At 43.1% G+C, this 23620-nt stretch overlaps 2 protein-coding genes across 2 annotated transcripts; both read right to left on the bottom strand.

Annotated features, from left to right (window-relative positions):
- Window positions 1-1769: 1769 nt before the first annotated feature.
- On the bottom strand, window positions 1770-5761 carry LOC124461276. Its single transcript, XM_047012815.1, has 3 exons — window positions 5631-5761; window positions 5289-5575; window positions 1770-5194 (listed from the first exon to the last, which is right to left on the bottom strand). The coding sequence occupies exons 1-3, from the start codon at window positions 5759-5761 to the stop codon at window positions 1770-1772; spliced, it is 3843 nt and encodes a 1280-aa protein (XP_046868771.1).
- Window positions 5762-8350: 2589 nt separating this feature from the next.
- LOC124461275 lies at window positions 8351-11178 on the bottom strand. Its single transcript, XM_047012814.1, has 2 exons — window positions 10779-11178; window positions 8351-9348 (listed from the first exon to the last, which is right to left on the bottom strand). Exons 1-2 carry the CDS (start codon window positions 11176-11178, stop codon window positions 8351-8353), a joined length of 1398 nt encoding a protein of 465 aa, XP_046868770.1.
- Between the last annotated feature and the right edge of the window lie 12442 nt (window positions 11179-23620).

Here is a 23620-nt window from a genome sequence, read left to right as displayed (position 1 = left end):
CGTCGGGGTCGACCAAGTCTGCACGGCCGTCCTCGAGTCGAGGTCCGACAAGACGTTCCGACGGAATGATATATTTCGGGTCGAAGCCCAGAGCACCGTGTTCGGATGGGTCGTCTCCGGCTCCTGTGGGATCTAGGCGCTCCAGGACGCTGCCGTCCCCCATCCTTTATATGTCCAGGGTGGCAATTGCAACATGTTGCAAGGGGGGCGGTATGTTCACGCCACCAGGTGAACAGCAGTGAGCGGCGAAGAGCAGTGAGGAGTGAGGAGGGTTTTTTGATACTCGGCATCTACACACAGGTAACACCAGGAGGAGTATGGGCATCGCCATTTAATCTAATACGAGATTTTAACCCGAACACCCGTTCTTTTCTTGTGATTTGCTATTTTTTTCGATTGTAATTTTTCCAACCCGCATCCATCTCGTGAGTGTCGGGACATGTCGTCACTTAATACAAATAAATATTAATTAATTTAAAACGAAGTTCTCGCGCGTTTTAATTACACTATTCACGCACCAGACCCCTGACATTGGCACCCGCCAACCACTTGCGGCTTATTTGGATCCTTCCGCCCCTCCACAAACAAAGCCGAAGAAAGGCAAATGAAAATCACCGTTCAGTAACGCAGAATCCCCGGCCTGTACGTAAATGGTGCCAAATAGGCCATTGTAACAACAACAAAACATGATTTTTTTGATTAAAACTAAAACACAATTAATGCATTTTTATTATTTTATTTATATTTTTTTATTTCTCATTAAATCTTTTAAAGGATTACGAATTTTAATATAAAATAATAGGACTTTTCTTAACCAGTCAAATTGACTGGCTCTGGTATAAATAGGTATACAAATTTCTTGCTAAATCTACTGTTAACATTGGAAACAACTTAAAAACACCTAACGAAAAAGACATATATATTCCATATAAATAAAAAAAATTGCACTAGTTACTCGGTTCGAGTTCGTCCTTCACATTCGGAATTTCTTCTTCAAATATCATATCTAAGGGCCTTTGCCCTTCTCCTGGAGCTATGGTTATTCTATGTATGCACTAGTGTATGCATCATCTACCTGAATATTTTCTAAGATTGTTTCCTGACCGCCGGGTTTGAGGTCCAAACCTTCCTCTACAGGATTGTCTTTATTTATAATTTAAGCAGATTCTTCATTTTGATATAGAATTCCTTCTACAAAATTTCTTCTTCACTGGTGTCGCTCTCTCTCTCTCTGCCGACCGTTGCCTTTAACAACCGCTGTTTAAATTCAAACGCATCTCGTTCAAATCTAATTCATTGGATGTTTTCTTCTGTAAAGATTAATATTATGAGTATATATGCAAGTACATTTAGGACCTATTCTTACCGCAGTGTGTCCTTCTCGGCTTACACAACAAGAGAGAAAGAACATGCGGAAGTTAAACTTGAATTTCATATTTCACAGTATGGCCATATTCATCAAGCGCCAAAAAACTTAAATATAAAATACTAGATACTAACAGCTATAGCTAGACGGTGACTGTCACCCCGCTGCTAATTATTCGGTGATCAATTCCCGTCCCGCGACATCCCCGCCCCCGTGAAGCGACTGCATCACATCTAGGACCGCTAGTCTGGAGACGGGACGTATTACCCTGTGAACCCTATTTCCATCGGCGACTCTTACAGCTGCTCGCCGAGGTATCCCATCTGCTCCGGTGTATACCTCCTCGACTACACCCTTGCTCCATTCTCGTCGTGGTGTTGCAGGGTCACAGATGTAGACGACATCATCCTTTCTGATTGGCTGGGTGCGCGCGCACCATTTCTCGCTTCCAGAACCGGTCCCTCAGTAGTCGTGCCATGCGCCATTGCTTCCTGGTTTCACACGGTTTAGGCAACTCTTCACTCTCCGCGGGTGTATCAGGAATGTTGGACGTCCCCTTCAGTAGGTCGTTGGGCATCAAAGGTGCCTCTTGATCGACTGAAATTGGCATATGGGTTAGCGGCCTTGAGTTCACAATGTTCGCGGCCTCAATGAGCAAGCTTTGCAATACGTGTTCCTTCGGGGCCACATCCTTTACTGTATGAGCCAATACCCGTTTTACGCATCGGACCATCCTCTCCCAGACTCCTCCCTCCGCGGGGTTGAGAGGGCAGTTAAAAATCCACTCCACACAACGGGTAGCAAGCTCGTCCTGGATCTTGTCTGCTTCAAAAACGTCGGTAAACCGTTTGGCTTCCCTGTCTGCGCCGATGAAATTCTTCCCATTGTCACTACCCAGCTTTCTTACTGGTCCTCGGCGGCACATAAAATTCCTCATCGCAAGTATGCAGGAGTCTGTTGACAAATCGTGGGCTAGCTCCAGGTGAATTGCTCTAGTTCTTAAACAGGTGAATAGAGCCACCCACCTCTTCTCTTGGCGTCGACCCACCGTCACAAGTAGTGGTCCGAAATAGTCTAAACCAGTGTACTCAAATGGCCATCCACCCGGTTTTAGGCGATCTTCAGGCAACGGACCCATTAAAGGTGGGGTTGGGGTTGCACGCTGGAGTTTGCACACACCACAGTTCCGGATAACCCGCTGCAGTACCCGGCGCACTTTCGTTATCCAGAACTTCATGCGGATCTCGGTGATAGTTGCGTTTACATTCTGATGTTTCATCCTTACATGGTAGTGACGAACGATCAAATCCGTCAGTGGGTGCCTATGCGTGAGAATGATGGGCCTTCTCGCCCCATACGGTAAACACAGGGCCGCATCGATTCTCCCAGATGCGCGTAGAATCGCTAAGTCGTCAACGTAGGGTAGCAGTCCCTTCAGCTCACTCGTCGGCTGGACTGGTCTGTTTGCATATAGGCGATGCAACTCGTCTGGGAACGCTTCCCTTTGAGCAACACGAACCAAGACGAGTTCGGCTTCCGCACATTCGGCTGCAGTCAATCCATATTTTCCATGTTCGTGCTGCTGACGACGGCACCGACACACGAATCGGAGAACCCAAGTCATAGTCCTCAACAGTCGGTTGTACTCCGAGAATCTCTGAAATTGTATAAATTCGTCGTTAGCAACCACCAAGGCAAACTCACACGGTGACTCTTCGACGTCGGCTGCAACCTCAATGTCTGTCAGATCGGTAGTTGATTGGGGCCACAAATCTTGCGGCTGCTGTAGGAATTTAGGCCCGCACATCCATCGCGATTTCTGGCTAAAGTCAACTTGCCCTTGTGGCCTCGTCGCTTCATCCGCCACGTTGTCCGCGGTAGGGACCCATCTCCACTGGGAAGCATCTGTGGATTCTAAGATTTCTGTGACTCTGTTACCGACGAACTGCTTATAACGTCTATGAGTGCTGCATATCCAACGCAGCACCGTTTTGGCATCTGTCCATAAAATGGCATCTTCCGTCTCCATGCAGTGTCCACTCTTCACAGCGTTCATCAGGCGTGTACCGAGCACCGCTGCCTGCAGCTCCAGTCGTGGAACTGACATGGTTCTCATCGGAGCGCATTTCGTTTTACCACAAACGAAACTCACTTGTACATCCCCATTTTGGTAGGTGGCCCTCCAGTAGGCCACAGCCGCGTACGCCGACTCACTGGCGTCAGTGAAGACATGTAATTTTATTGACTTCACCATTTCTGATCCAAAGTAGTGACGCGGGCATCGGAACAGACCCACTCCTTCTAGCTGATGGCGCCATTTCTGGAAGGCGCTGTTGAGTTCTTTTGGCAACGGTTCATCCCATAAAACATTCCTTCTCCAAATCTCGCGTAATAATAACTTGCCGGTAATGGTGAAACAACTCAGGAACCCCATCGGGTCTAACGTTGACATGATTAGACTGAGGAATTGCTTCTTGGTAGGCACATCGTGCTTGATCCTCTGGTACTTCACGTTAAACCTAAATTCATCGGTCGCTGGCTGCCAATACAATCCAAGAATTTTCTCCTCTGCTTCAGCCCACCCAACTGGGTTGGTGGTTCCTTCTTGACCCAAGGACTCCACAACCTTAGGTGAGTTGGATTGAAATCGGCGTAGCTCAAATCCTCCAGTCTTGTGTATGTCTCTGACCCTGGCAGAGACTGATATAGCTTCGTCCTCAGTGGCGAAACTGTCCACATAATCGTCCACATAATGATAGTCTGTAATAGCTTTGACCGCTCGTGGGTCTACTTGTTGGTGACGCATCGCATTTAGCGTCATGACATGATGTGCGGCACTTGGAGAACAGGCAGCTCCAAAGGTCATCACCTGCATCTCGTACACATCAGCTTCTCGTTGTCCATCCCGCCACAGGAACCGTTGAGAACGTCGGTCCTGGGGCTGTACATAGATCTGGAGGAACATTTCTTTGATGTCTCCGGTGACCGCAACAGCTCCTTCTCTGAAATGGAATAGAACAGAAAAAAGCGGCCTATAGTGCTGTGGTCCCTTTAATAGCTCTGAATTCAGTGACACGTTGCCCACTTTGGCAGCCGCGTCAAAGACTAGCCGAATTTTCCCTGGCTTATTCGGGTTCGTCACTGCGAAATGCGGCAAATACCATATTTTGCCGCTGCCGACTGCAATGTCTTCTTCTCGCTCTACACGTCGAGCGTATCCTTTACTTATGTAATCGTTTATCATTCCTTTATACTCTTGGGCAAACTGTTTATCTCTTTCCATTTTTCTTTCAACAGTTTCCAACCTATTTAACGCCATTTTATAACTGGAAGGTAGATTTACGTTGTCGCGTTTCCAGATTAATCCCGTCTGGTACCGCCCGAGTAATTCTACCGTCGTCTCGTTCAAAATACTTTGTGCCCGTATGTCGTCATCTGAAGGGGCTGGTGGAGTTGGCTTCACCCCCATGTTCTCCAGTTTAAAGTATTCGCTGACCATCTTATGAACTTCATCGGTGTCCGTTGCTGCAAATAGGCATGGCTTTGGCGCAGATGTATGTTGATGCTTGTGGAACGTCCCAGAAACATCCCATCCTAACCTAGTAACGGCCACGTACGGTCCCCTATTGGAGGTTTCCCAGGTGCTGGATGGCACGACAAGGTACTTGTGATCCAGGCCTATTAGAATCCTAGGCACGGCGTTAGTATATGCCTCAACAGGGAAACGTGGTTGCGGAATGATTACTTGGAGGTAGTCCTGATTCAAGGTCTGCATCGGCAGATCTAACCCATCCACTGCATGCACATTCTTCAATTCGTACTTCAAGTCTTGTGTTTTTATCATGTCCACTAATGTGTAAGTTTATCCTCTTTGTTGGCTCTTGGGTTGTCATATTTTTGAACCATTTGACTGCAAGTTGACTGCGTTCTCCATTAACGCCCAAATCCTTGAGTAGCACTTCATCTATCATGGTTACCGGTGATGCTTCGTCAAGCAGTGCGTACGTCTCTACTCGACGGTTCGGCCCATAAAGCGTCACTGGCAGGATCCGAAACAATAGTTGCGTTGTCTTAGTGTTAACACAACTTAAGTTCATCTGTTGAGTTGGCTGTTGGCTTCTTGGTTCCGGTGAGGGCTGCTTGCCATTGTTGAGTACTGGTTGAGGCCTCGTGGGGCTTCCATGTCCAGCCTTTGACATTGAAGCCTGCCTGTAATTAGACTCGAAATCATGTAGGAGGTTATGGTGGGCTCGCCCGCAATCACCTATATGGCATCTGGACTTGGTGGTACACTTTCGAACTACGTGCCTGGAACTCAAGCACAAGAAACATAGACGGTACTTCTTGACAAGTCTCCATCTCGCAGTCGGTGAAGCAAGACGAAACTCCGCACATTCGGTTATATCGTGTGACCCGTAACAGTTTGGACAGGGCTGGCCATGTTGCTCGACGCGCGTCTCCTCTTCAAACTTCGTGTACAGTATTCGTCGTTTGCCTTCCCTGTGGTCGGAGTCCACCATAGTGCATATTACGCTAGCTAGTTCTTCTAACCAGACGCTAAAGTCGGATAGGGCTTTATAGATGCGGCGCGTCTAGCCCAATCCACTCTCTTGTCCAGCGGCAATTTCGAGGTTAGTTCATCTAACAGGGTTGGATTAGCCAGGTGCTGGCTCTCGTTGATAGATTGTAAAAATGCAGCCAGGTTACTCACGCGCGTAGCGAATGGAATAATCTTTGCCAAATTGTGCTCTTGTATCGGTTGAACATCACGCACGCTTTGAAGCTGACTGCGTACGAGCCGCTCCGGACACCCATAACGGAATCTTAGTTGATTTATGACTGCGTTCACATTTCTGGGATGGATAAGCAGAGATTTAACAGTTTCACAAGCATCGCCCTTAAGAGCTTTAACCAGACGCTGATTATTCTCCAAGTCCGTGCATCCATATACACTATTTGTTTCAGTAAACGCGCAGTAGAATATTGGCCAATCTTCTGGTAGTCCCGAAAACTCTGGCAGTTCCGGGATTTTTCTAGTCATCCATCCACCAACCGTGTTTGGTGAGATCAGGGGCATTGTTCCAATTGTCGATGGCAGCTCAGGGCGAGTGTTTATTAGTGGTGGCTGTAGTCCATTAATCGGACGATATGATTCTAACCTATGCGTTGATGGCATTGTATCTGTAATTAAATATGGCGGACCCTCCGCACGTGTCTCCGGCGTTGTTACCATTTGCAATTGCCTTTCCAAATCGGCAATTCTCGAACGCAGTGGCATCTGGTTCTTGTAGCGCCTCGAGTGCATTCAGCCGTTCCTTTCGCTAGGACTGTAGCTTTATCACTCACTGTAATGATTCTTAATTCCGTCGCCAGTTGCGACGCTCAATAGTCCATCCAATAGGACTGCACATATAACCCACTGTGGTTATTCTTAGTTTCGTCGCCGGTTGCGACGCTCAATAGTCCATCCAGTAGGACTGCACATAACCCACTGTGGTTATTCTTGGTTTCGTCGCCAGCTGCGATGCTCAATAGTCCATCCAATAGGACTGCACATATAACCCACTGTGGTTATTCTTAGTTTCGTCGCCGGTTGCGACGCTCAATTGTCCATCCAGTAGGACTGCACATAACCCACTGTGGTTATTCTTGGTTTCGTCGCCAGCTGCGACGCTCAATAGTCCATCCAATAGGACTGCACATATAACCCACTGTGGTTATTCTTAGTTTCGTCGCCGGTTGCGACGCTCAATAGTCCATCCAATAGGACTGCACATATAACCCACTGTGGTTATTCTTGGTTTCGTCGCCAGTTGCGACGTTGTAAAGACCATCTAATAGGACTGCGAATAAAAGATGTCGCTCTCTCTCTCTCTGCCGACCGTTGCCTTTAACAACCGCTGTTTAAATTCAAACGCATCTCGTTCAAATATAATTCATTGGATGTTTTATTCTTTAAAGATTAATATTAAGAGTATATGTGCAAGTACATTTAGTACCTATTCTTACCGCAGTGTGTCCTTCTCGGCTTACACAACAAGAGAGAAAGAACATGCGGAAGTTAAACTTGAATTTCATATTTCACAGTATGGCCATATTCATCAAGCGCCAAAAAACTTAAATATAAAATACTAGATACTAACAGCTATAGCTAGGCGGTGACTGTCACCCCGCTGCTAATTATTCAGTGATCAATTCCCGTCCCGCGACAACTGGCATAAAATACAACTACTTCGGATTCATAAGAATCAAGCCTTTGCTCATTAATTGTAATATTATGTTTCCTGTATAACTCTGCATTAACTAAAAATCTAAGTGGGCTTTCGATTCTAGCGGGTCTGAAGGGTTCTTCCATAAAATCGTGTCCTATTTATCATAAAAGGAAAACGAGGAGAAATGACACGTTCTTCTACAATTGGCAAATCTAAAAGACACTCTGGACGTATGTTTCTTGAAATGTTGGCTAACGGCTGTGCCCTTGCGGAGCCCCAAACTGCTCTCTTTATATGATGCGGCCTTCGGATGATTTCCACCGAGGCGGCTTTGAGGCACTCGCGATTGGCAAGAAATGAGATGACCAGGTTGACTTCAATCGGTTGCTTTATTTTCTTAACCTAAAACTATAGTACAATTGTCGGCGGGCACAGAAGGTGCAACCGCATCGACCGAGATTAATTTCAAGAGTAATTCAAGTACAGCAAACCACGCTGTCTTTTACAAAATTCAAAGTTCTGGAAATTTCCATAGAAGAAATAAGAAAGAAAAAATTGAAGTAACGGATCTCCAAGTTTGTCACTTCAAAGTTACTTGCGCTGTTCTTGGTCTCTCTCTCTCTCTCTTCGTTCGTTTTCTCTTTTTAGCAAAGAGAGTCTGGCTTCAGTTGCAGCTTAAACATTCTCCCCCTTTGATGATGACGATCTTCATCATCAAATTCACGTCTGGAAGACTCCTGCGAAAAGAAAACTGAAACGAGAAAGTAACAATTTAACGCTTAGGTGTAGGAATGGTGTCATTCTCTATCCAATTCTCCTGAATAGGCAATGGACAGAGTTTGGCTACCGGTCGTTTCATGAGTCCTTTGACTGTCTTCAAAGTCACCACTCTCACTAGTCCATCGGGTCCTGCATGTGTCTCCATAACCCGACCTAGAGGCCATTGATGAGAAGGGAAACGCTCGTCCCTGATAAGCACTATGCATCCAACTGTTAGATTTTCCTTGGTCTGAAGCCATTTTGGTCTCCTTTGAAATCGTGATAAATATTCCGAGTTCCATCTTCTCCAAAACTGTTGTGCATAATATTGACAATTCTTCCATAGATCAATCAGAGTAACTTTAGCCAATTCCGGAGCAGGAGGTGCTAAAGGCGCTTCACCCATCAGAAAGTGACCGGGTGTTAATACCATTAAATCGTCAGGATCATTTGATAGGGGACATAACGGTCTTGAATTTAAGCAAGACTCAATCTGTGCCAACACAGTTGCCATTTCCTCGAATGTTAAAACTTGTTCTCCGAGAGTTCTCTTCAGATGATACTTCATGGACTTCACTCCAGCCTCCCACAATCCACCAAAGTGAGGCGCTGATGGTGGGTTGAAATGCCAGTTGATTCCTTTTCTCAATAATGTTGGCGCAATATGTTTCGTAATGTACGAACAATATGCCAGTTTGTCCACTTGCAATTTTTTGTTGGCTCCAATAAAATTAGTACCGCAGTCACTATAAACGTCTGTGCATAGGCCACGTCTGCCAATGAAACGGTTAAATGCTCCTATAAACGCATCTGAGGTCAGATCTCCAACTGGTTCCAAATGAATGGCCTTTGTCACTAGGCATACGAACACAGCAATATATCCCTTCTGGGATACACGTCCTCTTCCTTTGCAGGGCGAAATATTTACGGGTCCAGCGTAGTCCACTCCAACGGATGAGAATGCTCTAGAAGGGCGTACCCGTACTGCTGGTAACATTCCCATTTTCTGACCTGCAAATTGAGGCTTCATCTTAAAACATGTGATACATTTATGAATTCCAAACCGAACTGCATTGCGTCCATTAACAATCCAGAATTTCTTCCTTATAAAATTCAGCGTTAGTGAGGTTCCACCATGCCAATATGACTGTAAGATATGACCAGATCTGTGAAAGGATGTTTATACGGTAATATATAAGGATATTTTTCATTTATGGGCAACAGGGAATCTCGGAGCCTGCCTCCGAGACGTAAAAACGTTCGTTCGAATCAAAATACGGATTAAGAGACAGTAGTATGCTGTCCTTTGCTATTACCCTGCCTTCCGATAGCGCCTTCCATTCAGAGGTAAAACAATCCTTCTGCACCATCCTAATCAATTCACGTAGGCCCTCTTCTAATTCCACAATTGAGAGTCCTAGTCCTCTTCGTTCTGCCACAGATGTTCGACAATTATATACGAAGCGTTTTATATATGATATAATCCAGACGACTCGTGTATACGATGAATACTTGCTGATAAATGCTACACTTGGCATTTCTTCCACTGATATCTTATGGCTTGTCACCCTTTTGACTTCAGTGTCAACAACCGACAGCGAATCCTGATCAATAGCATTACAAGGCCATTCGATGTCCGATCCTTGTAACCATGATGGCCCATGCCGTCATAATTCACACGATGCCAACTTGGTTGCACTCGTGCCACGGCTTAGATAATCTGCAGGGTTATCTTTCGAGGCGACGTGTCTCCATTGCCTTTCGTCTGAGATTTCCAGGATTTTGTTTATTCGATTGGACACAAATACTTTCCAGTTGGCAGCTCCACCACGGATCCAACTGATGGTTATCATAGAATCTGACCAAAAAATAGTGTTCGAATAATTAATGTTAATTCTTAGATTCTCTTTTAGATACTTATACATTTTGGCTGCTTCAAGCGCAGCACATAACTCTGCCCTAGGTATGGTTAGTTGTTGTTTAGTTGGCGATACTCTCCCCTTTGACAATAGCAACTCTGTGTGATACTTATTTTCTCCAATTGGGAAGCGCAAGTAAGCCGTAGCTCCATATGCTCGTGACGAGGCATCGCAAAACAGGTGCAATTCAGCCACACCACCCGGTAGCCCACATGTAACATGCCGTGGTATTCGTATAGTTACTATGTTTGGTAACTCTTTTACGAATTTCTCCCATTCTCTCTTAATAGTGTCCGGTAGTGTGCTATCCCAGCCAATTTTCTCCTTCCACAGTTGCTGCATGAGAATTTGGCAGTAATCATTATCGGACTAAGCCATCCCATGGGATCAAACAGTCGTGCAATTGCTGATAGTATTGTCCTCTTTGTTGGTGAGCTCATTGGTGGAACGACATGCAAAGCAAAACGGAACTCATCTTCTTTGGACTCCAGTATAGACCTAACGTGGGAATAGTATCATTACCTTCCATGTGTAACAATCCGCTTGATTCTCGATGCTCAACAGGTATGTTCTCTAATAGCTTTGTGCAATTACTCGCCCACTTCCGTAGTTCGAATGTACCACTACGAAGCATTCCAAGCACTTGGTTCTTGACATCCTCCGTTTCTGCAATACTATCGCCACCAGACAGTATGTCATCTACATACATTTGATGATTTATAACATCCACCGCCAGTGGATACTTCTCGCATTCATCCATAGCTAATTGTTTCATAACTCTCATGGCTAAATAAGGTGCGGAGCTCGTTCCAAACATCACCGTTGTGCAGGCATATTCTTCCACATAATCACTTGTGTCCGGATTCCATAGAATACGCTGGTACTGCGCGTCGTCGGGTGGAATATTAATACATCTGTACATTTTTTCAACATCCGCCATAAATACCCATTTTAGCCCTCGCCAATTGAGAATGATTCCTTGAAGATGTACGTGCAATTTTGGACCTATTGCTAGAATCTCATTAAGCGATTGTCCATTACTCGTCTTGCTCGATCCATCGAAGACAACTCGTACCTTCGTAGTTGATGACGATTCCTTTATGACTGGGTGATGCGGTAGGTAGCAATGATCGACTCCCCCAATGCAGGATTGCCCGTCTTACTAGCCCGTGACGTTACACGTTCCATTTGACCCAGCTCCAGATACTCATTTATCGTGCCAACATAAGCGTTCTTCAAACTCGCATCGTTACGCAACCGTCTGTCCAGAGAATGTAATCGTTTTAACGCGCTCTTATATGATTCTCCAATTACCATTGATTCGTCCAAGTATGTAAGAAAAGGAAGACGAACAACATATTTCCCAGACGGCATTCGGCTATGTGTCTTAACGAAGAAATCTTCGCACCAGTTATCCTCTACTGAACCCCACGTGGCTCCTCGTCGAATTGTTCTAGCTCCCAAAACTTACATAACAATTGTTCAAGTATCTCATCAGCTTCCTTCCTTCGTACCGTTATGGTGTAGGACGATCTCCTACCAGCTTCTTGATTCGTTTTTCCTGATACAATGTATCCCAAATGCGTATTTTGCGCCAGAGGCATACCACGTATTCCTCGATGCAGTTCTCCTAACATCAGCTCATCGTAGACGTCATTTCCCAACAAAATATCAACTCCTTGTGGACTGAAGAAGTTAGGGTCGGCCAACGGTAAGCCCTTCAGATGAGTCCACTCTTCAAACGGCAGTCGTTTGATTGGCATGCACTTACTCACTAGAGGTATTACTGACGCGAGCAGCTTGTATTTCGCATGTGGGTTGTAGATTGATCTTATGACTAGCTCCACCTCTGCTGCCGCATCTGTAATTTTTGTATCTGCTAATCCAGTAATCGTGATGTGAGCCTGTTTGCGCCGTAAACGTAGCTGCTGAGCTGCATTCTCTGAAATGAACGAAACTTGTGAACCTTGATCCAAAAACGCTCTAAACTGTAAGGGATAGCCTTCTATCGACTCTACCCACACCATTGCTGTTGGTAATAAAACCTCGTCCTTGTGCCTTACCGCAGTTTCTGTTGTACTCTTTCCAATTAAAGCATTCGCAGATGCTGTTGGGATAACTCCCTTCCATAGTGTGCCAAGCGGCCTCTCGCATCCTGATTTGTCTACATGGAGTAGTGTATGATGCCGTCCTTGACATTTTTCACAATTTACCGCACTGTCGCATGCATCTATTCGGTGATTTGGTCTAAGGCATCGAAAACACAGTCGATGCCTCACTACACACGCCTTTCGTTCCGATAGCCTCATCTCCTGGAATATCCTGCATACTCCGATAAGGTGTGCATCCCCTTGACACACAACGCATAGGTCTGTCTCTCGAGTAACAAATGAAGCCTTTGTGTAGTTCTGGTTAACTCGTAACCCATGTACACCTGGCTTTGCATTCCGATGTCTATCCCGTGATAGAGTTCCCTCGATATTACCTGCTGACGCCGTAATCATTGTTCTGTACTGTGTTTCAAGATACTGACTGAGCTCCTCAAAGCTCGGCAGATTCTGCGTTGAAGATATTGACCGCTCCCAATCCACTCTTAATTGATTCGGTAATCTCTTCATCATGTAGTACACTAAAATTTCAGACTGTTGTCGCACATCCACACCAGTCTTCTCCAATGAATTCACACATGAGCGGGAAGTTTGCACAAATCTTCTAAACTTTCCGCATCTCCACATTTTATTGGTAATTGCTGATCGAACACATCCATGTAATGTAAAAATAACACTCGTTTGTTATCATACAAATTTATCAACATTCTCCAAGCCACTTCATAGTTCGCCGCTATTAGCGTTAGATGTTCAATATCCTTAGCTGCGTCTCCAACCAACGAATCCTTCAAATAATGAAAACGATGTAAGTCCGTCAGCTTGTCGCAGTGGTGTACTCTTGTTAAAAACACCTCTTTAAACGCCGGCCACTCAATAAATTTCCCGCTGAAGGTAGGCAGTTTAACTGTTGGGAGTTTCACTTCCTCCAAACATGGTCCCATTTGTTCATGCACCGTCTGATGCAAACAAGACTCATCAAATGCAGTCGACGCCGGGATTCTCCGATCCTTATGTCTCTGCAACTCATTTCGAATCTCAGCTACTCCCATTATGTAGGTTTCTTCGAAACAGTCTATGATGTCTTTGTCAAAATATCTGCCCTTTATTTCCGCATTATCTCGTTCTTGAATCAGTTGGTGATGATTGCGCTGAAAATCTGCGTGACGGTGGGCAATCGAGTCCAATCTGGCTTCCAGATGACTCTCGGTATGTCCCGACTCCTCCGATTTATACCGCGCCAATGACTTCTCCAGCGAAGTGAGCAATGTGATTTGCTCCGTAGCCAACGGTAACAGTTTTTCAGCCATAATGAACACCTACCCAAACACATCAACGTTAAATTGTACTCACCCGAATCAGTCTATCCACTGGCAATCACACTCTAAATCCAATCGCCAAGATCATTCCTCCCGGGTTTCGGCACCAAAAATATGTTGGCTAACGGCTGCGCCCTTGCGGAGCCCCAAACTGCTCTCTTTATATGATGCGGCCTTCGGATGATTTCCACCGAGGCGGCTTTGAGGCACTCGCGATTGGCAAGAAATGAGATGACCAGGTTGACTTCAATCGGTTGCTTTATTTTCTTAACCTAAAACTATAGTACAATTGTCGGCGGGCACAGAAGGTGCAACCGCATCGACCGAGATTAATTTCAAGAGTAATTCAAGTACAGCAAACCACGCTGTCTTTTACAAAATTCAAAGTTCTGGAAATTTCCATAGAAGAAATAAGAAAGAAAAGAATTGAAGTAACGGATCTCTTGGTCTCTCTCTCTCTCTCTTCGTTCGTTTTCTCTTTTTAGCAAAGAGAGTCTGGCTTCAGTTGCAGCTTAAACATGAAATATGAGCAAACCAAGTGGAACATATGTAAAATTGCCATCATTAGGAGGAAACGATTTTACGAGACTTTGCCTTAACTTCATGAGGAAACCAGAGACCTTTACAACAATAACAAATCTGACTGGGGCCTAGCTTGACTTCTCTGTTAAATTAAGTTATGAGAGATTATAAATTAGGTCGACGTGTTGGAAGAGTATTCGCACGTTCCTGCCTCTTACGCAATGCATTTCTGCTATTTTTTGCTATTCTATTTTCACTAACGTTTCTATACTGACTAACTCGCATGCTTTGTTCTTCGTGCTGCGTCATCTACGTAGTTTCGTTTTTTTCTTGCTCATTCGACTATGTCTACGACCGTATTGCATTTCCGTGTTCTGCCTGCCTATTCGATGCACTCGATCGTCCCACCCTATGCTCTACTGTATTTTGTTCCTGCAGTTCCTCTAGTTAAAGTTTCTTCTACGATTTGACCGGCGTCGCGTATTTACTGCCTGTTCTGCCTGCCTTATCGATGGACTCGATCGACGCATCCTACACTTTACTGTATTTTGTGCCTACTCTGTTTCTCTATAGTTAGTTTCTTCTACGACTTGACCGGCGTCGCGTATCTACCGCCTGTTCTGCTTGACTATTCGATGGGCTCGATCGTCGCACCCTATGCTCTACTGTATTTTGTGCCTGCTCTTTGCTCTCCGTTGCGTGTCGAATGCCTGTTCTATATCCCTATACAATAGTTCGCATTCCTTCTACGGTTTGATCGGCGTACTGAATTCGTCACCTGTTATTCTATTAATTCTATTCTATTCCTTAGTTTTATATGTAAAAGAAGAACAGGTGACGAATTCAGTACGTTAATTCTATTCCTTAATCTCCTATTACGCGACTGCTGAGAAGCTGAAAGTCCATTTAAACGTGGCATAAATTGAATCACACAATGTTTTGCGAATTTAAAAAGATTATTATAAATAGCCATTACCATCTCGCTAAGCAATACTACCTCCTGTAACCCTCCTTCTTCCTCACTCCTAGTATTTCGACGAGACCTAATGCTAAATTCACTAAACAGAGTTCTGTAAAGAGAGCAAGGACCGGGTTCTATTAGCTTTGAAATAATAAAGGCGGACACGTCAATTTTTGTATAAAATGGACTTTGCGTTGAGGAGTGGTCAAATATGTATATAAACACAGTATGTCTATCTCTTTCTTATTATTCTCGAATGATCCGATCTGTGAATTGTAACGGACATTCTTTCATTTCTGTTTTACATTCATTTTCTTGCTGCCTGCGCTGCAGCGAATATTCTTATGCATAAGTTTAGTCTTTAATAAACCTCTACCCGAATAATTTGGAAAACAAAAATTAATTAAAACGAAACTACGGCAGAATTTGAATACATTGTGAAGAGACACAACATAGGACATGAGCTGGCATCTCTTCATACTTCCCACCGATGTTGTTTGAGTTACGTCCATATAGGACAACCCCCTTTTTGATTCAAAGCTACGCCCATGGAGGGCGTTTAACCGATACAGACGTTGGATATCTTTCGCCCGCTCACATGCTGATCGGTCGTCCTTACACCACAGCGCCAGATGTAGATTTGTCTCAGGCCATGTTGCAAGGCTTTTGGAAAAGGTGGCATCTTGAGTACCTTACGTCGTTGCAGCAGAGGCCAAAATGGTTAATGAAATCGACAAACCCGAAGCCTGATGATCTCGTACTAGTAAAGGATTCTCATACTCCTCCGGCATCATGGATCCTGGCCCGCAATATCGAGACGATTCCTGACCCAGACGGTCTAGTACGAGCCCTTAAGTTAAACACAGCTACAGGAGAGATGACCCGTCCCATAACCAAGGTGGCTCCCCTGCCAGTCTCAGAAACATTGTTTCAGGGCCTGGCGGTATGTTGAGGAACGGTTGCTGAATTTATTTGAATGTAAACGATCTTTGTATTTTATTATTTTTAACTTTAAGGGCCATGGTCACACCGTTTTGGCTGATGCACTATCAAGCGTGTGGTGTATGTTGAGTTAGTAATTGCTTATTGGTCAACAGAAACCATCACAGGGAATAAAACAAAAACCTATTTTATAATACAAAACGAACCAGCAAAGTTAATTTATGCATCATCACAATGAGAGAACCAAAAAACATTGAATGTTGGTTGTGCGGTCGTCGCGGGCATTTCGGGTCAAAGTGTGGTTCGAAAGAGAGAAAAGACAACGCGAGCGAAAAGAGCAGCATGAAGTCTTTTTCGGTGCTCTCTCTCCACTTCTGGAACACGAATCGGTTTGTCGAAAAGTGCGTAGTGTGTAGACAGCGGGTATGACAAGTATACGTGAGCACAAAGAAAAAATCAAGTTATCAGGCGACAGTTATATAGAAGCCGAAGGTTGGTACAGTGGAACTAAAATGGAAAAATATCGAATTGGTTGACGTGCTATATGTAAAGGACTTACACAATGTAATTTTATTTCGGTATCAAAAACAAAGTGTTCATTAAAGACAGTAACAATCGTGATTTAATGATCGCAGAGTTTGCTGCAGAAACAAATGTAAATCAGCTGGTCAAATGGCATGATCGGTTCGGACATTTAAATTTCGATAGTTTGAATAAAATGATTATGCAGGATATGGTCTATGGTCTCAATGCTAGAGTGTGTAGTACAAATGTGAATGTGAAACGTGTGCAAAAAGTAAAATTTTCGTTAAGAAGTTTCCGAAGTTTTCGGAAAGTTGCTCAAAAGAATTGTTGGGCTTGATTCATACAGACATTTGTGGACCTATGCGTACAGCGTCACAAGGTGGTGCGCGCTATTTTGCAACTTTCATAGACGATAAATCACGTTATATATCGGTATACATGTTAAAGAATAAGAGCGATATTTCCAGAAAATCAAAGATTTCAAAATGCTAGCAGAAAATCAGACGGGTAAGCGTATAAAAGCGATAATGGTCGTGAGTACCTGAACGATGTATTTGAACAGTTCTTATCGAGTTATGGAATAAAAAGACAACTCACTGTTCCCCACACTCCACAGCAAAATGGTGTGGCGGAGCGCGCCAATAGAACCTTGGTAGAGATGGCGCGAAGCATGATAGTGCATGCTGGAGTTGGCGAATCTTTTTGGGGCGAGGCCATAATGACGGCTGCATATTTACGGAACAGAGTAGAATCTGCAACTTTGCTTGACAATACTCCATACGATGTTTGGTATGGGAAAAAGCCGAGCGTATCTCATCTTAAAGTATTTGGTATGAAAGCTATTGTATTAGATAAAATTCATAAGAACAAGTTTTCAGCGAAAGGGAAGCAGCATATTTTTTTTTTTTTTTTTTTTTTTTTATAGACGTAGTCGTACAACGCTCAGTACGAACAAGTGGCCCATATGACACCAGGCCCGGGCCTGTTACGAATGACCCTAAGTAAAGTTAATGTTACAACCTCTACCCACTCCGACCTAAGGGCATAGGCGTATTACATATATAAACATAAATTAAACTAAAGAAATAGAAAATATTAAAAGTAATGAGATAATAGGTTACATATAAAAAGAAAACAGGATAGGTATAAATAAAGATGATTACAACTAATTACGAGCGAGGAATGACAAGATCGCAGTTTTAATACCCGGAAGCGATGTTTCGGAACCGATAACGTGCCAAAGTCTGTTGTAGTCACTACATAGTATACGAAAAGGTTCATGCAGAGAATAGTTAGTTGTGCAAGTGGGAAGTATAAGCGGTGTGAAATTGCGGGTCCTTCTAGATGGAACAGAAATGTTAATTTGGCTCAACAGCTCGGAAGAGTCAATCTCACCATTCAAAAGTTTGTAAAGAAAAGTTACACCAAGCATTGTTCTACGATTAGTTAAAGAAGGAAGATTAATTAACTGAAGTCGACTAGAATAAGATGGAAGTTGTACAGTTGGATCCCAGCGCAAATCACGAAGGGCAAAGAGTAAAAACTGTTTTTGTACAGATTCTAATTTGTTTTGATAAAACTCATATTGAGGAGACCAAACACAAGATCCATATTCTAATATGGGGCGGACTAAAGAAGTAAAAAGTATTTTGGTAATATATGGATCCTTGAACTCCTTCGACCAGCGCTTCATAAAGCCAAGAACACTCTTAGCCCTACTAACAGTAGTCGATATATGCTGATTAAAACTAAGTTTGTGGTCGATTAAGATCCCCAAATCTTTTACAACCAAGGAAGTATTATTAATTTTTTCTAACGGGAAATTATTTAAAAAGTAACTCGTTAATTGGGGAGAACCTCTATAAAAAGACATAACTTTACACTTAGAACAGTTTAGAGATAACAAGTTAGTCCTACACCACCCCTGAAAAGCATTCAGGTCAGCTTGCAAGGTATGACATGAGAGAGAGTCTACGATGCGATTAGCGATTTTTATATCATCGGCATACATAAGAACTCTGGAATTTAAAAGAACGGTGGGGAGATCATTAATAAAAATGGTAAATAATAATGGGCCAAGGTGACTGCCCTGTGGGACTCCTGATTCAACACAAATGATCTTAGAAAGAGAGGACCTAAAAAGAACCCTCTGCCTCCTATTGCTTAGATATTGTAAAATCCAAGCAAGCAGAGCATCCGGAAAGCCAACTAAATTCAGCTTATGTAATAGTAAGGCATGGTTTACCGAATCGAAAGCCTTACTGAAATCCGTATATATAACATCAGTTTGCTTTTGTTTCTTAAAACCTTGGATTACAAAAGATGTAAACTGTAAAAGGTTAGTTGTGGTAGACCTATTCTTGACAAACCCATGCTGGTATGGCGAAAAAATAGATTTACATAAATGCTGTATTTGAGACGTCATAATTTTCTCAAACAGTTTAGGTATCGCTGACAATTTAGAAATTCCTCTGTAATTAGTGACTTCGGATTTATTGCCACATTTGTGAAGAGGTAAAATGAACGAATCCTTCCATATAGTTGGAAACTCGGACAGTGTAACGGACAACTCAAAAAGCTTAAGTAAAGGCGAGCACAATGACTCCGCACAGAACCTCAGGACACAAGCGGGAATACCGTCTGGGCCCGGTGAGTATACCGGCTTAATCGTCATTAGTTCCTTAGCTACCGAACTTTGCGTTATAATAGGATTAAGAATACAGTTGGATTTCGTTATAGGATATGGATATATCTGGCTAGAGTTGTACTTAGTAGATATGTACGTAGTCGAGAAGAAGTTAGCAAATAAATTAGAAATAGATTGATCAGAAGAGGCCGAATCATTATTAAAAACTGCAAACGATGGAAGGGAGACAGAATTTCGCTTTGAGTTAACGAAACTATAGAACTCTTTAGGATTTTCGGAGAATTGCAACTTGCAACGTTGTAAGTAATTATTATAGCATTTAGAATTAGAAACAATAAAATTCGATTTAGCAACCAAGTAACGAGACAGATCCGATGATAGACCCGTGACTTTATATTTTTTGTAATACCTAGACTTAAGATTCTTCAGTTTTGACAGCCCCCGCGTAAACCATGGTGATTTTTGCGTCACCACAGGAGACACTAGGGGTACACAGTCATCGAGTCAACAGTGGTATAAAATAAAGAAATGGCGGAATTCATATCCGTACAAGTGTATAAATTAGTCCAATCGGTATTAAGAAAGGCATTGTTTAGTGCGACAAAGTCAGTCTTCCGAAAACATCGGGTGCTTACCGTAGGATCACACTCGGAGATGGGCTCGCGGCTGGGAAACTCAATAGATAACTCTAAAGTTGGATGATAACTATCCTCTGGTAACACCATTGGACTAGTTCTAGATACTTTACAAAAGCTAGGATCAGAAGTAAAAATCAGATCCAGAAATCTGCCAGACGTATTAGAAATCGAATTCAGCTGGGCCAACGAAAGCTCAAGCAGACCATCAATAAAATCATGACACCCAGAGGGCAGCAACGTTTTGCTACCATTAACTGTTGACCAAGTCATAGTGGGCAGGTTAAAGTCCCCTAGGACAATTAATAAGTCTCTGTCAGAAAGTAGTTCAACTATAAATTTAATAGAATCTAAGTGTAGTAAATAGGTTGGCCATTCCGATTGGGGCGGAATGTAAGAACAGGTAACAAAAATGGAAAAACGACTAAAAGATACCTTAACGCATATAAATTCGATAGTACTTGAGACAGGTATTGTTATCAGACCCGATGATAGGGCGGAATCTACAGCAATAAGAACTCCACCACCCCTACGATCAGTACGATCACGTCTAAAAATATTGAAATTAGAAGGTAGAACTGTGGCGTCAAAAACGTCAGGTTTTAACCAAGTCTAAGTAAAAACAATTAGGTCAAAATCAAAAGACAGACTATCTACAAAGAGTTTAGTAAGTTTAGTATTAAGGCCTCTGACATTCTGATAGCCGACAGAGAAGGAAGTCGTTAGTTTTTTGATAGAGTAGAAGAAGGAATAGATAAGGAAGGAGTGGGAATAGATGAGGAAGAAAGAGGAATAGATGGTGAAGGAATCCTTGTTTGGCCCCGTGTCTTCTTTTTTCTGGATGTAAACTCCTTCACAATTAAGCTTTTCGGCCAGAAGCTAGAACTGCAGATACAGTCAAAGAACTCAATTGGAACACTGATTTTAAAAGATGAAATTTCTCTAGAATATGAAAACTTGAACTTTTCTATTGATATATTGGAGACATTCAGTTTAGCCCGAATGTGGGCCATGACATCATCCGATGTAGCATCAGGGAGAAGTCTCGAAACAAAAATGTGTTTTTTAGGTGGCACTCCCACCAATGGTTTCGGCATTGCAGGTATTGCATCAGCTACCGCATTAATTGTAGCATCAGTTGCAACAAGTGGCATTCCGGCACTACTATCACTAGAATCCCTATCGGCAAAATCCATGGGTGTAGATTCTTACCCAGACAAAACGGACACTACAGACATCGTCTGCGGAATTGGAGTTTGCATTGGTTGAGAAGGCGTCGGAACCGATATAGATGTGGAGACCGGCAAACACAAGGACAAATCAGAAGTCTGTTCTCCTGCCTTCTTACGCTTTCGAGACTCAGTCAGTAGCGTTAAACTACTAAACTGAGACTCGACAGCTTTAAACTCTTGCGAGAGTTTAAGAAAACTGGCGGACAGACTCATCAGGTTATCCTTTGTTTGCCGCATGAAAAGTTCCATTTCATCTTCCACAATACGGCAAGACTCACATCCCCATTTGAGACCCTTTTTTTGATCTAAAAGATCCTTTACCCTGCATGTAAAGCCGGCGCACTTAACATGTACTGTAGTTTTACACAACCAACAGTAAATAAAACTATTCAGGGGTGGGGCGGGCTGCAAACAATTTTTAACCGAACAGACAGGCATTATGAGTTAATTAGATGAATTAGTAACCAAACAAATAAAAATGAGATATGTATTGGTATTAAAATATATAACTCACTCTGAGGTCCAGAAATAATAAGAAAGCGAGATATTGGGGGTGCACAAGGGTTAAAAGATAAAGAGAGCACTATAGAGTCTAAATTACAGACACACAACAGACTGCAGTATGAGCGCAAATAACGGCGACAAGTGAAACGAAAACGAGAGAAAAAAAAAATAAGTTAAAGAGCGCGAGCGCGGGAGCTAGAAATCACAAAAACAAAAACACTGCAACAAGAACTCACAGAAATTTCAAGACAACAACAAATGAGCGTTGCTTGTGATTAACAAGAAAGAAAAAAAGGTGGGAAAGAGAGAAAGAAAAGAAAAAAACCAACAAAGGTTTTAACAGAATTAAGGTTGTTAAAAATTATTAACACAAACACACAAAAACGCAAACGAGTGATATGGTGCAAGTTAGATTTAATATTATAATTATAATTTTCGATCGCGATGCCGATAACACAAAATAAAAAAAATTATAAAATCAGTTAAAACGCGGGAGCTTAAAAAAAACACGTCCGTCTTCCTCGAGAGCGTTGATATGATATTTTGGTAGGTTACTCCGAGACTGCCAAGGCTTATCGTCTTTACAACCCTGTCAAAAGGACCATAGTAGTACCCCGAGATGTCGTGTTTTTGGAGCACAAGATCATGAAAGATTTGGAGCACGGTCGAGAATCAACATGTGAGTCAGATGTGGTAGTTTTTCAGCCAAGTGAAAAACTTGATTGTGGGCATAATGATGAAATCCAAGAAAATTCTGTGGAGCAGCAAATTCCAATTGTTGATGAGCAAAGTGGTGACGAAAGGAGGAGCAACCATACACCCGAATAGGACCAGGGAGACCAAAGATTGTTCGCACTGGGCGTGCTGGTCGTCCACGAAGAGAGTACAATATGCTGAATGTACTAGATGCTAAAGACGTTATTCTTCCTACCTGTATAAATGAGGCGTTTAAGTCAGAGCAGTCGGAGAACTGGAAATCAGCAATGCAGAAGGAGTATGACAACCTAGAAAATATAAAGACATGGAGTTTGGTTGATCTTCCTGCAAACAAAAAGTTATCGGCTGTAAATGGGTTTTTACCACCAAACGAGATGAGAGTGGCAATGTTCAGCATTTCAAGGCAAGATTAGTCGCAAAAGTGTGTGGTCAACAATATGGAATTAACTACAAGGAAACCTTTTCCCCGGTTGCACGTTATTCCTCAATCAGACTGGTAATTGCGTTGGCGGTGGAGCACGAGATGCACTTGCACCAAATGGATGTCTCTGCAGCATACCTCAATAGTGAGCTACAAGATGACGTTTATATGCGACAACCTGAAGGTTTTGTCGATGCTGATCATCCCAAGCGTGTACTCAAGCTACATAAATCGTTGTACGGCATGAAACAGAGTTGGCTTGAGTGGAACCAATAGCTGGATAGCATTCTTTTGAAGATTGGTTTCGTTCCGTATGCAAGCAAACCGTGTATATATACGAGAAAAGTCAATGGGTATTTATCTATTATTGTTGTATATGTTGACGATTTTATACTTGCATGTACCAGAAAAGACGACGTGGCCTACATAAAGCAGCTCATATCAAACGAATTTGATGTGGTCGACGGCGGTGAACTCCATCATTTTTTGGGGATGGAAATCGAGCGAGATGGCAAGAGTGGCAATGTCTCCGTAGGCCACAAGCAGTACATCGAAGGCTTGTTGCATGAATATGGTATGCAGGACTGCAAGCCGAACGCGACTCTAAAAGTTGGGTTCCAGGTGGACAAGACAAGCTATCAATAATTGGTTCGTTATTGTGTTTGGCGTTGACTACACGGCCAGATATAATACACTCTGTGGCTAAATTGGCGCAGATAAATGCAGATCCGCACAAGGAACATGAGGTTGCAGCCAAGAGGGTATTGAGATATCTAAGAGGTACCTCAGATGTGAGACTTCATTACAGCAAAACTGGTTTTCCTATCCACTTTT

The sequence above is a fragment of the Drosophila willistoni genome, unplaced genomic scaffold (assembly GCF_018902025.1).
Source record: "Drosophila willistoni isolate 14030-0811.24 unplaced genomic scaffold, UCI_dwil_1.1 Seg291, whole genome shotgun sequence".
NCBI classification, from domain to species: domain Eukaryota; kingdom Metazoa; phylum Arthropoda; class Insecta; order Diptera; family Drosophilidae; genus Drosophila; species Drosophila willistoni.
Note: the sequence above shows the minus strand (reverse complement) of the source record. Positions and strands in the feature narration are given on the sequence as shown.

Excerpts from the sequence above, each read along its gene's own strand:
- LOC124461276 (XM_047012815.1), bottom strand. The coding sequence starts at position 5,761 with ATGTGCGGAGTTTCGTCTTGCTTCACCGACTGCGAGATGGAGACTTGT. Across the intron at positions 5,576-5,630 it reads CAAGTCCAGATGCCATATAG|GCAGGCTTCAATGTCAAAGG; the intron begins GTGATTGCGGGC and ends GTCTAATTACAG. Across the intron at positions 5,195-5,288 it reads GGGCGTTAATGGAGAACGCA|ACTTGAAGTACGAATTGAAG; the intron begins GTCAACTTGCAG and ends TAAAAACACAAG.
- LOC124461275 (XM_047012814.1), bottom strand. The coding sequence starts at position 11,178 with ATGTACAGATGTATTAATATTCCACCCGACGACGCGCAGTACCAGCGT. Across the intron at positions 9,349-10,778 it reads CGGATTGTTACACATGGAAG|GTCAGAAAATGGGAATGTTA; the intron begins GTAATGATACTA and ends CTCAATTTGCAG.